The sequence below is a fragment of the Coenobita brevimanus genome, chromosome 31 (assembly GCF_032717465.1).
Source record: "Coenobita brevimanus isolate Jiangsu-jjx chromosome 31, ASM3271746v2, whole genome shotgun sequence".
In the NCBI taxonomy this organism is placed as follows: Eukaryota; Metazoa; Arthropoda; class Malacostraca; order Decapoda; family Coenobitidae; genus Coenobita; species Coenobita brevimanus.
Genome location: NC_136984.1, coordinates 3,876,594 through 3,890,974, shown reverse-complemented (window position 1 = coordinate 3,890,974; position 14,381 = coordinate 3,876,594). Strand labels below are relative to the sequence as shown.

Below are 14,381 nucleotides of genomic sequence, written 5' to 3'. Positions count from 1 at the left end.
CACACACACACACACACACACACACACACACACACACACACACACACACATACACACACACACACACACACACACACACACACACACACACACACACACACACACACACACACACACACACACACACACACACACACACACACACACACACACACACACACACACACACACACACACACACACACACACACACACACACACACACACACACACACACACACACACACACACACACACACACACACACACACACACACACACACACACACACACACACACACACACACACACACACACACACACACACACACACACACACACACACACACACACACACACACACACACACACACACACACACACACACACACACACACACACACACACACACACACACACACACATTACCTTCAGCCTTCAATTTATACCTTCCAACTTTTTCTCTTCCCGTTTCCATCACTCACCATTCATCTTTTCATCCTTGTCCTCGGTCATTCTGTTAGGGAAGGGATCTGTTGCCCTGGACGCAGGTACCCTCCCACGCTGAGGCGAAAAACAGTGGGATGATCTGAATTTCTCCTAAACACATATTACTAACTTTCCACGCCCAAACAACATGAAAAACACCCCCGTTAATATCATATCCTACCTTGTATTTAGTATGGACGGTGGGTATTAGCGCACAAGTGGTGACGTGTGAAGATGATGTATAAGAGAACTGTTGGGCCTCAGGGAACGGGCTACCAACTTTACTCCTAGAGTTGGACACCTGCCTCTATTCACCTTTCTTCCTTGTCTGGTGTCCATCATGTCCTGGCCTTTTTTTATCCATAGTGTCTTTCAGTTTAACTCTCTCTCTCTCTCTCTCTCAACACGTCTCCTTAACTCATACATTTTTCACACCTTAATCTTCACTGGTGTCTTAGTGATGCATATTATGTCCTTGGCATGGTTTTTCGCCAGCAAGGAGGCTCCCTAACACCTGTTCCTGAGCGATTTATTCTTGGATATACCTGTGTAATATCCTTTAGCACGTTAAATATGCTGAGTATGTGGATATTAAAGTGACCAAAATAACACAGAAGTGGGTGATAAGGTGTAATATCCAAAATAAATCTCTTAGGAACAGGTGTTAAGGAGCTTCCTTAACCGACAACACCACAGACTGAATAAAAGAAACAGCAAACCAGATTTTATTAACAAACACACAGAAGGGTGGTAAGTAATAAGCAAAATGAATCTCTTATTGAGAGGTGTTCGGGAGCTTCCTTGATCGACGAGAACACCACAGACTGAGTAATGGAAACATTAAACAAGAGACTATTAGCAAACACATAGGAGGGTGGTAAGTAATAAACAAAATAAATCGCTTTTTGAGAGGTGTTAGGGAGCTACATTTACCGACGGAAATACGAGTGCCAATCTGAAAAAAAAAAATAACAATAATAATAATAATAATAATAATAATAATGATAAGCAAACAAGAGATTAGTAATATTTTAAGACTCTTGTAAACCGCTCCCTGCTGAGAAAATCCTATGTCGTCAGTTGGAATGAGATACTATGCTCTATTTACTCTAACTTGGCTCAGATTTTCGCCATTTTGCAGCCAATTTCAAACAGATCAATCAGGAAAATGCTGTAGAGTAGCTTGGCATCCTTTGATTAGCACTTCATCGTGACTAGCATCATAATCTAGCGCTAATCAATTGTTACAACCCAGCATTGAAGATAGAGAGATGGCAACTTTAGGCCAAGTTAGAGTAAAAAGGGTATAGCACTTCTTCGTGACTAGCATCATATTCTAGTGTTAATCTATTGTTACAAGTCAGCATTCAAGATGGAAAGATGGCAATTTTAGGCCAAGTTAGAGTAAAAAGGGTATAGCACTTCTTCGTGACTAGCATCATATTCTAGTGTTAATCTATTGTTACAACTCAGCATTCAAGATGGAGAGATGGCAATTTTAGGCCAAGTTAGAGTAAAAAGGGTATAGCACTTCTTCGTGACTAGCATCATATTCTAGTGTTTATTGTTACAAGTCAGCATTCAAGATGGAAAGATGGCAATTTTAGGCCAAGTTAGAGTAAAAAGGGTATGGATGCAAAGATTTGAGGGTCAGTGGCACTAGAACTGATACTCCCAGGCTGCCACAACTCACCCTCACTCAGGTAAAAGCCACAAACCTTACCTGCAGCACAAGACCACACCTGCTGGCACAGGGAAGGAGTTTTCACTGTAATAATAATAAGCAATAGTGCTCTCTGGCTCCTGTGACTCACTTGGATAAAAGCAAAAAATCCTCTTGTTTTAGCCAGAACGGAATACGAAATACGTCGTTAGAATGATATGGATAATCAGGAATAAAAGTACATTCATTTATTTGTTTATTATCCAGACATGCAAGTTTACAGCCAGCCAGCGTACAGTATAAACCCATATTTACAACCCAGCCAAGACAAATACATCGCTTAAGGTCGGGCACTTAACAACCACTCGCACATATTCACTGTCGATGGCACTGTTATACTGAGAAGGAAAATTACAACCTTTGCAGTGTAGATCCATAGCAGATAAATGGTAAAGATGGCCAGATATCAACACATGCTTTGCTGTAATGTCCATCTTGCTAAGTATTACAAAATGAGGTAGTACATGTGTTGTTAAGTAAGGCCTCTTTGTATCTTTAGTTGACGATGTAAAGAAAATGCTTAACCCATATCACAACTGCTCCCAGCCTACCTGCCTCCTTGCCCATCTCCCTACTTACCTTCATGCCTACCTTCCTTTCTACCTTCTTGCCTGCCTTCGTATCTAAAGCAAAGGCAACCTCTCTAACTACCTACCTGCATACCTCCTTTCTTACCTACCTCCCCACCAACCTCCTTGCCTTACATACCTCCTTGTCTACCTCCTTACCTACAGACACCCCTGCTCCTGCCTATTTTCACTACTTGTTCAGGCAGTGATATAAGTGTGTATTTATATATCTATTTACTTAATTTACTTATCTATTTATTTTTCAGTTTGCCAGTGCCTAAATGGCTCACTTGGTAAGCTGCTGTACTCACGCAGTTGCAAGCGCTGGTTCGAATCCTCGCAATATTTAACAGTGTGGTAGGTGGTGGCGACCATCATCCACTCACTTGATGTAGAGCTCCCCACTTCTTCCTTAGCCTTTATCATTCTATTTCTGTGTCTGCCCTCCTCTCTTCATATTTCTCCTATCTTTCCTGTCACTTCTTATTGCTTTTCTTTCCTTTACAGGTGGCTTTACATTGAGTGACAAGCCAAATGGTTTCCTGTAAGCCTAGAAACCATTTACTACGCTGGGTGGTAACCATATAACCAAATCATACGTGCTCCCTACTTGTCAGCAAGTGGGTTGGTGGAGGATTAGTGCCTCTCCCCTTAAAACAAATAACTTAAAGTCAAATGGCCACCCCTTATGGGATTGTAGCGTCTGGCAATAGATAGATAGATAGATTATACCAATTTTATGACTATTCCTGTACCTAAAAACGCTGCCTCTGTACCTCTATCCCTCTATTCCACGACCTTATTGTGACCAGTGTGATGGAGAGCGAGAGACTGACGAGGAGAGTGTATATGAGTGAGGTGGAGAGAGGGAGAGGGAGGGGGAAGGATGAGGTGGAGGGATGGAGTGGAGAGGTATATGAGAGAGGGGGGTGAGCTGGGAGCAGGGCAATGAAATGGCGGGAGACAGGTTGACATGAAGGCAATTTGTTTGCGGCCACCCCTTACGGAATTAAGGCGTCTGACAATAGATAGATACATAGTGACCTTGAGGTTGACCTAAGCGAAGACCACTGAGAAGAAGGCACACCATCAGCCTGAGGTGATTCACTTGGAACCCCAACCATGCAAACTGGTCCATAATTGCAACATATAGAGAGTGCACGAGGGAACGGACGCACGGACGGAAAACTCTCGACTCAACCACGCTTAAGGCCTCTGCTTCGCCTTCGGGAATGCACGTTGCCAACACATGAATTATATGATGCACAGAGTCTATACATGATGAGGCAAGTCGTCATTAGTCACTTGGTGCCTGATCTCACACATGTTGGGTGTCATGAATATTAGTTTTATTATTATCCTTCATGTGTGGATGTTAACACAGCGATTCTTGAGCACATCGCGATACATAATAATGCTACCTATTTCTATCTATTCATCTATCGCCAGACGTCTTAATGCCGTATGGGATGTCCCCAAACAAATCGCCTCCATGTCCCCGTTCACTGCCCTGCTCCCAGCTCACTCCCCTCTCTTATATCTCTCTCCATTCCACCCCTCCATCTCATTCTGCGCCTCCCCCTCCCTCTCCCCCCTCCACTTCACTCACATACACTCTCCTCGTCACTCTTTCGCTCTCCATCTCCATATGACCAAACCACCTCAGTGTATATCTCCTACTTTCTATCACATCCACATCCACACCACAACGCTCCTTCACTACGTAATTAATAACTGGTATTCATCCTGACAGTTGGCTAGAACAACATTTGGAGTGGTGCTGAGGTGTGCTTTCATAACTTGCACTGTTTCAGCACTGACATTAGCGTTTTGGTTGTATAACAGAACCATCAGGAACAGGATGGCATAACGTCTTTTTCGTTGATATATATTGCTATCATTATTTCCTCATAATATCAAAGGATGACATAATTTCTAGGTCACATCAACCAATATACTGAACAAATAAGAGGCAGTTATTTACCTGCAGCATCTTATCCTCATTTTCAAGAGGCAAGTTGCTAAATTACATCAATTTTTTCCTCACAATTCAAACTTATATAAGAGTATGACAAAATCAGTGTCACATCAATCTAATATAAAGTAAAAGTGAGGGTGGAACTGCGTTGATGATGCTTTATAACTGTATATTAGAGATCCAGGTTATTATTTGGGTCACCGTGTAAAGCATGATCGCACAAACCAATACAGCGTAAAGCAAGACCGCATAAAGCAAGACCGCATAAAGCAAGACCGCGTAAAGCAAGACCGCGTAAAGCAAGACCGCATAAAGCAAGACTGCGTAAAGCAAGACCGCGTAAAGCAAGACCACATAAAGCAAGATCGTGTAAACCAAGACCGTGTAAACCAAGATCGTGTAAACCAAGACTGCGTAAACCAAGACCACGTAAACCAAGACCACGTAAACCAAGACAGTGTAAACCAAGACCGCGTAAAGCAAGGAAGCACTGTAATCCTCAAGAAGTACTGGTGGGCTGTGTGAGTGTGATGTCCAAGGCAACAGACAATGAACACAGTTGGGCTTCCTGTTTTATATCACTGGCAGGAGAAAGAACGCCTACTTTTCAATTGGACTGTTTCTTGTTCCTGACGAATTTCAAATGACATTGTGATTACGGAAATGATTGCTGTCTTTGTATCTATGTCTATATCCTATGCATGCTGTGTCGTACATATTGTAGACCTAAGGATATTATTTCACAACCCTTTCAGCGCTGAGTGTGATTCGAAGTTAATTTTATTCCTTAATTAATTTCTGGCGACGTCTTTTTCTTTTTAATCTACTCATACTGAGAAGAGATTAATTGATTCAACTTAGATGCCTTTCATAGTGATGGGGGTTTATTAAGGTTATATCCAAAGCTCTAGTTCGAACAGTGTATCCTAATCTGAATAAAATCATCATGAAGTGACAAGAACAAATGGAGAAAAGCGTCCCTGGGCCAGTGTGTTTAATGCGTGACCTGAGCCATGAACGATATAAATGGCACAACACTTTTCACGTATTTTAAGTATGCTTGTATTATGCCTGTATTTTCTACTACAGTACTTCTCCAAATCCATAGTTGCCCATATATAACCTAATTCTAAGGCCCATCGCAGTTCATTTTGCCACGTTGGAGTTCTACCGGGCCATTTCCTGTCTAAGTTCACTCGCTGACCTGACTACATTTGTTAGTACCATAACAACCTTTGGTACTCGCACTCTTTCATACCACTAAGTATATATATATATATATTTTTCATGCTTTTTATCACTGGGACACGTAGAGTTGCTAAACATTATAATGTTATCTTCAGAACAATATTAATTCTTATTAATTCTGGGAGAAGGAACCAAAGGCCAGGAGCCCGAAAACTTTTCCTTCCAAGAAATCTGGTGTTTGTTCCCCAGAGTTTATGTCTTCAGTGGCGCACAATCAAATGAAAACAGTTTCCATAATCTGGAGAAGGATAAGTGGCAATGCAAATCTTATGCTGCTTTTTTCATACTGTGTTATGGATCTGTTGGGTCATCACATGTGGTTGATTTTGTGATACCTGACCTCCATCGCCTGGTCTCAGATGAACGTGTGTAGGTGTCTGTGGAAGGCAGCGAGGCACTCAAGGATGAGGTTGGCGTGGGGTTGGTGGTCCTTGTAGGGGTGTCTCAGATGAACGTGTGTAGGTGTTTGTGGAAGGCAGCGAGGTAGTCAAGGATGAAGTTGGCGTGGGGTCGGTGGTGGGGGTGTACGGCCCAGCAGAAGGCCATCACTTCGTACAGGTGGTCAGGGCAGTTGACGGGTTGGGCCAGCCTGTAGCCGTGACGCAGGTACTCGGCCATCTCACACCACGACACCTCCAGGTACGGCTGCTGTGCCAGGGTCGTCAGTTCCCACACCAGCACACCGTACGACCACTGACACACGCACAAACACCACCAGGTTAGTATTTGTGGAGCAGAAGATATGGTTTAATTTTAGGTTGAGAAGTGGTCCATAATGACGATGGTGGTGAACTACACTTTTATGGTATATATATTGTTGTTGCAGGACCACTGACACTAACACAATGACAAGTTAGTATTCTGGAGGGGATTTGTTTGTGAGAAAATTGGGCAGGATGGTGATGATGATGATGATGATGATAAGGATGAGGATGAGGATGAGGTGAAGCAATGAAATTTAAAATATATCACAGAGAAGGAGGTGTTCAAGAAGGTACCAACCCAACACGAACACGTCCCACTGTGATAAACATTAAGCCACTCACCACATCACTGGCGGTGGACACGAGCCTCTCAGTGATAGCCTCCAGCGCCATCCACTTAATCGGTCGCGCCACATCGCCATCCACAGATTCATAATCGTCGGGGAAGAGGTCTCGAGACAGCGCCGCGTCCGTGAGTCGAAGCTCCAGGTTGTCACTGACTCTGTTGTGCAGGAGTTGATTTAGAAAGATAGGCAACTATACTATTTTTTGTTTTTAATCGAGGTGAAGATGAACTTGACAGTTTTTTTGTTTTTTTTTTATGAGGAAGAAGGAACCAAAGGCAACGAGCCTGCAAAACTATTCCTTCCAAGAGAAAAACAAAATATAAGAGAGAGCCAAATTCAAGATCCTATCATTTCCAGATGCCTGGACACACTGCGTTTGAAAAACTGGAGATCATAGGAAGTAGGAAATACAGACAGAGGGAGACAGTTCCAGGTTGGTGATGATTGGCTGAATGCAACGTTATTTTATAATCTCTTTACTCGTTAGCATTATTAATTGACAACATATATCTAAGGGGGAAATTTGGGTTAGTAAATGTTATTCGGACATGCATTCAGCCAATCACCAACCAGTCAAGTGCATCTTCGCCTCAATTATATATATAAAAAAAAACTGAGTATAGATTTTGACTGCATATAACTGAGGTAAAGAAGCTGTTCTCCACTCTGTTATGCAAGTGTTGGACTGGAAATATTGATGGTTATCTTTAAATAAAATTAGAGTATAGTATTAGGAAGCCATCAAGAATTTCGGGTAGGTATGATGTGTGTCAGTGTTAGAAAAAATATATGAAGGACATACACACAGTTCCTGGCAGCGATGTCCCCATGCACAACACTGGCTGTGTGTAAGAAGGCGAGGCCATGAGCCGCCTGCAACGCCAAGTCCACCACCTCTGCCGCCCTCAGGTGACCCCCTCGCTGCTCCTGTAGGTACCTGCACACAGACAAGGTTGTTGGTTAATTAAAATAGATTTGTGCCTGTCGACTGTATAATGGGTTACTAAAACAGGTAAGAAAGAGTTTAAGATCTGAGGAGGGAAGATTCTATGACTGTGTTCTTCCTTCCTGGTCAGAGATGGTCGACACAGTTCTGGTGTCACTGGGAGGTATTCTTGTGCATTTAAGACTCTTACCAACACCACTTCCTTAACAGTTTATTTCTGATTCTGCTCCATTCCTATATTCTTCGGTGTTCTTCATGAAATCTATGTCGATATTAAACAGATATAAGAAACAAAAAATAGGGTATTAATGAGTAGTTTGGAAAATAAATTGTTAAGGAAGAGGTGTTCAGGAACCTCCTTACCTGACGGGAATACTGGCCATTGTCACATAATCACCCGTAAAGGGTGGCCGAAGACAAAACGCCTCCATGTCGCTCTGTCACCCACCATTTCACTGCCCTCCCCCCATCTCACTTCCCCCTTCCTCATATACCTCTCAACTTCATTCCTCCACCTCATCCTCGGTCTCCCCCTCCCTCTCCCTCGCTCTACTTCACCTACATACACCCTCTTAGTCAGTCTTTCATTCTCCATTCTCTCCACATGTCCAAACCACCTCAGTGTATTTCTCCCAATTTTCTCAATGACATCCACATCCACCCCACAACGTTCTTTCACATCATTCGTCAACCTGTCCCTCTTATTTAAATCGACTAAAAACTTATAAGAAAATTTCCAGGATGAATAAAATAATCTAGCGGCGACAAGATAAAATTTGTCATTGTGTTGAAGGAACTACAATATTGGTTGTTAAAAAAGTATTGATATGCAGCGGGAAAAGGCGTTACTGTGTGCAGTTGTGGTGCTGCAAAGGGATTCACAGTTAGTTATAGAAGAGTTTGCCTTTTTTTTTTTTTTTTTTTTTTTTACTGTGACCGTAAATACCATATATTCCCGTGACCCAAAATGATGGGGTAGGTCTTTGTCGGTCTGCCTCTCGTAGTCCTAATCCAGACGTTCACACATCTCACCCTCCACACAAAATTGGCATCCTCCATCCTCTCAGCAAGACCAAAACTTCTCAGTCTACCCCTCCTCATCACAACACCAGTATGCTCCAGTCCTATCCGTCCTCTCATCTCTTCAATCGTATTCCTACCCTGTACCCCAGGCGTCGCATTCAAGGACGCATTACACATCCATCTAATCATTGTCGTTTCTGTACGTTTGAGCCTGAGAATATCCTCTTCCTTTACTGCCCAGGTGGCTCAATCGGTAGAGGTGGCCTGCAGTCCTACCGGACCCAGGTTCAAATCCCTACTGAAGCAGGGAACAGTTTAAGGATTTGAATTTCATTAAAGCAGACTTTACTGATCTACCAGAAGACCCGCCGACATGTCATAAAAATACCCCTGCTAATACCAATACACCAGTCCTGTATGAGACAGTCCTAGCATGTATTCAATATGGACGGTGGGTGTTAGCGCCGAATTGGAGACATGTAGAGGTGTATGGTATGTAGGAGGACTGCTGGGCCTTGATAGCAGACTGTGAAGCCTATGCCCAGAGTCGAGCACAGAAAAAAAAAAAATCTCTACCGTACAGCATTACACTCCTAACACATGCTACATACAAAGATCCCTTAGCACGAAGGGAAAGCCCTTTCAATGTCAGGAGAGGCAACAGCGGTTCATTGCTTTAATCACGGTAGTCCCAACATCTGATATTTCTTGCTTACAGAATTTGACTGGTTCTTCAGAAGGTTCCTACCCTTTTCCAGCTTAGCCGAATATTTAGAATACTGAAGACATTCAAACACTGTATCTGCTGTACATCTAACTTCCCTGCAGATTCAAAATTCTTGTATTTATAGCGTGATAAATTATGGTTTTTCGTCAAGTAAATTCTACCGATTGTATAACACATTTTATTCATTTTGAAAAATTATTCTATTCAGGGGAATATTCTTCATCAGTCTGAAATATCCTCATGACCATCATTTTAGAACCACTAATTTGTAATGAAGCAGTAGGTTTGGTATCACTCTCTTGTTCGAATGCCTGGACACGAGACAGCTTCTGTTACTACTCGCTTTGTGTGTGTGGCTTGTCACATGGCCACTGATCCCAGGCAGGATAAGTTACTAACCATATATCATTCAGTTCTCCTTTCACTTTCCTAATACATTTCTTGATGATATTACCATAATGATATTTTTTGGAACTGTGATAATTTGTTCAAATGAAAACTATTTGGATGATCATTTTCAGTGTATTATGTACTATATGTGCAGACAGCAGTAAGTAGAATGTTAGTTACAGCCATTTTATGTATGCTGCCAACATCTGCTAGTTCATGCTAATTTGCTTTTTTGTGTGTGTCTCCAGCTAAGAGGGGACCACTTTACCATGAAGACTCTCGTGTTCACAAAAATTTACAATTTAACGATTTTAGAGCTACATTTACAGATATATACATTCTTGTAGTAACATACTTAAAGGATCCTTCTGATGTCTTGCTAATACTGCTGCAATTTCAGTTTGCTTTTTAATTACCTGTCCGGGGCGGGGACGGGTATTGTTTTCACTCGGTTTGTCTGTTTGTTCGTTTGTCTGTCTGTCTGTTAATAACTTTACGCAAAAACTACTGGCGCCATTTTGACAAAAATTACAGGGGTGATGGGCTATGGCTTTCTTATCACGTGGTTAAATTTTGGGCCACACTGGGCCAAGACCAAGGCTGTAGGCCCCCAAAAATGAAGAAAAAATGTAGAAAAAAAATCGCCATAATTCCTTTCAAATTCGTCATATCGTCATGAAAAAACCTAAACGTGCATCTTTCAAATCTACATCGAATAACATGTCCCATTATATCAGGGGGTAACCCCCCATTTAGCAGTGGGAGAGTCAGTGTCAGGTGGGTCGGGCCCAAAATTTCAAATGGGCATAAAATCGTCAATTTTCACCCGATTTACTCCAAATTAGATATGTGACATCGTTGACTAGATATCCTGTTGTGTTTATACGTCAGCACTAAAATGACTACCGGGGACAGGTTTGCTGTGTCTTGGCACAGCTTCATGTTGTTTTTGTTTGTTGCAATTTTTAACACCTTTCGAAGTGTTCTAGTATGGCACCTCACTACAAAACTTTCCCATCATGTAGGATATGGGGCTTTACATTGGTGTTGTACCTGTTGTCTTCATCCTTAGTGAAGTGTTGTGTTCTATCCGACAACATTTTTTCTAATGCCATGGGGACAAACTTCATCATTTTAGGAGGAAACATCGAAAATATGAGAAATAAAGAGATGATACTCACTGTTTGAGGTTGTGGTGGTGGCGGTGAAGGGGATAGATGAGGAAGGGAGACGAGTTTTGAGCCAAGGAGAAGCCAAACACAGTGAGGACGTTCCCGTGGTGGAGGTTGAGGAGGTGTGTGCCTTCCCTGTACAGTGCCACCACCTCCTCACGCGGGGCGCCATCCTTCACGGTCTTTATCACCACCTCCTGATCTGGCTCTGGGGAAGCTGAGAAGACAGGATTTTCACCAACTGTTGCAGCAAAGGTCTCAGTAGCAGCATCCTAGTTTCTCGAAGCCCTTACTGCAGTCATATTTCTTCAGCTAAATATTCGCATTTTGGGGGTTGATAAGTATTTGATATTAGTGTCTTAGGATAAAAAGTACAGTATAAATAAGCAGATATATTCACAGTTCAGGCTAAAGAGAGGCTGTGATTATATTGTACCTGGACACTCACGCTGGATCCAGCCCCTCAACACTCGCCCATAGGATCCCTCTTGTACCACAGCAGTGAGACGAACCCTTTGTCGCTCCACCTGTACACACCAGGGAGACGTTGAATAACTTTGGCCCTTGTTCTAGACTTGGTGTTTTCTCTTTCTAGTCCATCAGTTTACTATATATATAAAATTTTAAGAATACAGTGTCATTACCAGTTTATTAATTCTTGGGTAATATGTAGGGGAACTTGAACAAGGAAATGAGAAATTGTGTTCAAAAGCTGGGAGACAGAACACGTGGAATTTCTGTGGGCAGCCCATCACACATAAGGCAGTCGGACTGGCGATGCACAGAGACACCTGTTCTTATAATCTAGTGTAAACTGAGAGAGGAGCAAATTTAGTTACACATGGGAAAATATGGATCAAAATTTGTAGATAAGCTACTGTATTCAGTGTGTGAGCAGGCTGACTGATTATTCTGCTTACAGTTGCCCATCCTCCCGTGTTTTCATCTACTCACCTCCATCTGGCAGAATTTCTCCTGCAGCTCAGCCGTGTTGGGGTCCACAATCACCTCTGACCTGCTGTGGGAGCCGGATGACTGACACGTGTCTCTGCAGCCACTGTCTCTGCTGACTTCACTAACGCCTCTGTCTCTGTTTTTACTGACATCACATACTTTCCTGCAGTCATTGTCTCTGCTGACTTCACTAATGCCTCTGTCTCTGTTTTTACTGACATCATACACTTTCCTGCAGCCTTTGTCTCTGCTGACTTCACTCACACCCCAGCTGTCTCTGTCCTCACTGTCATCATATACATCTCTGTAACCTGTGTCTCGCTTCATATCTAACGTACTCCTGCGGCCACTGTCCTTACTACCATCAAACACGTCCCGCCCGTCACCCTTCCCGCTGCATGGTGTGAGGGACAGGCTGGCAGTGATGTGGTTGTGGGTGTGAGTGTGGGGGAGGGTCAGTGTTCCTGGGGTGTGTGGGGTGATGGGGGTGGGGAGCTTTCTGAGGGAGGCATAGCAGTTGTTGGTGATGGAGGCAGGGAGGGTGTAAGTAGAGTCATTCACCACTGTCTTGCCACTCCTGGGCTTCGTCATCACATCCATCACTCTGAAGTCAAGTACAAATCTAGTTAATAATATGAGCGGATGACATTACCATTTTCATACTCTACTTTGGCCTAAAAAAAATCATCTTTATACTGTATGTTGATTAATGAGTTTTAGCAAGAAATAACATTAGGAAACACAGCTAGTTATGAAGAAGTGCTATGGAAAGGATGCACAGTCACAGTATTGTCTTTTTCTGCCACCTGGCTACGTAAAATAAGCTGCAAAAAGACGAAAATTTGGGCCAAGTTAAGGAAAAGTATTGATGTTTTGCTTTGAGGAATAAGTACAAAACTTCAGGGAGGGATGGAATAACCCCCAGAATAATACTTTCCTGTACCTATGGCAGAAGATGTCAAGTATCTGGGAAAACACGTGTTTACCTTCTCGCCACCCCGTCCTCTCTATGATCAGTCAGTCCACCTATTTTTGATCCCTCATCGAATTAACACAAGAAATCTGATTCAAAGCTCACTGAAATAGGCAATACACCCATTATAAAACTATATATCTCCTTGCTTCGCCCCACTACCCAACATCGCAACCTATTCTGCCCACTGCTCACTGCCCACCCCACCTATGCTGATTGTCTTAAAAAATGACTTCTGTGGTTACCAGATGGCCAACATCATCCATCTACACAGGGTATACTTACCTTGTTGTGCCCCATCATTTGCCACCATCCCACCCAGTCCCACACAGTAATTTCTATTCCCTCATCTAGGTCTGGAGAATATGAAACGATGTCTTAATAACCACTTACGCGCGCGCGCACACACACACACACACACACACACACACACACACACACACACACACACACACGCACACGCACACGCACACGCACACGCACACGCACACGCACACGCACACGCACACAGGCACACACACACACACACACAGGCACACACACACACACAGGCACACACACAGGCACACACACACACACACACACTTTTCATAGCCTATGATGAAGTGATGAGGATGGGAAAACATTGCAGGTTATTGCACAATGATCTTTGCTGTCATATTTCCAGGAACAGTTTCTTTACACAAATCAACAAACACATTAGCCACTTACTCAAGCGTTTTGAGGGCTGTGGTTGTCTTGTGCCTTCTCCTCCTGATGTATACAACGATGCCAATCACTGTGAGGACAAGTGTAAGGCCGGCCAGGACAGGAACCACATAACACACCACCACCTGCCACCACCCTCCACCTCGCTCACCAGAAGGACTCACGTGAGGAGAGTACATTTCAGCTGATTGACCTGACACATGGAAAGGGAATTCATATAACGTTTAGTAATGAAACCCTCACTTTTTCTGAGAACTTGTAAATGATCTTGTACTGAAAAAAATGGAAAAATGAGTTTCTATGGCTATCTGATCTATATCATCTGATTCTTGAAGGACACTCTGATGTAAAACCAAATACACATACCATTCCACCCATAACACAGATGCTTACTGGGTGTACAGGCCTATCCCCGCCTTACCCTACCACCCACCACCAATATAGCACGTCC

At 43.0% G+C, this 14,381-nt stretch overlaps 1 protein-coding gene across 1 annotated transcript; it reads right to left on the bottom strand.

Moving 5' to 3' along the window:
* Positions 1–6,430: 6,430 nt before the first annotated feature.
* LOC145395407 (tyrosine-protein kinase Dnt-like) lies at positions 6,431–14,109 on the bottom strand. The gene is made up of 8 exons (XM_080269011.1): positions 13,934–14,109; positions 12,612–12,853; positions 12,250–12,365; positions 11,732–11,822; positions 11,305–11,503; positions 7,840–7,974; positions 7,033–7,192; positions 6,431–6,679 (listed from the first exon to the last, which is right to left on the bottom strand). Exons 1-8 carry the CDS (start codon positions 14,107–14,109, stop codon positions 6,431–6,433), a joined length of 1,368 nt encoding a protein of 455 aa, XP_080125137.1.
* Positions 14,110–14,381: the final 272 nt, after the last annotated feature.

Coding starts and splice junctions, on each gene's coding strand:
- LOC145395407 (XM_080269011.1), bottom strand. CDS start 14,109: ATGTACTCTCCTCACGTGAGTCCTTCTGGTGAGCGAGGTGGAGGGTGG. Junction 11,823..12,249: donor AGAAATTCTGCCAGATGGAG/GTGAGTAGATGA, acceptor TGGTGTGTACAG/GTGGAGCGACAAAGGGTTCG. Junction 7,193..7,839: donor ATCGCTGCCAGGAACTGTGT/GTATGTCCTTCA, acceptor CCTGCACAACAG/AGTCAGTGACAACCTGGAGC.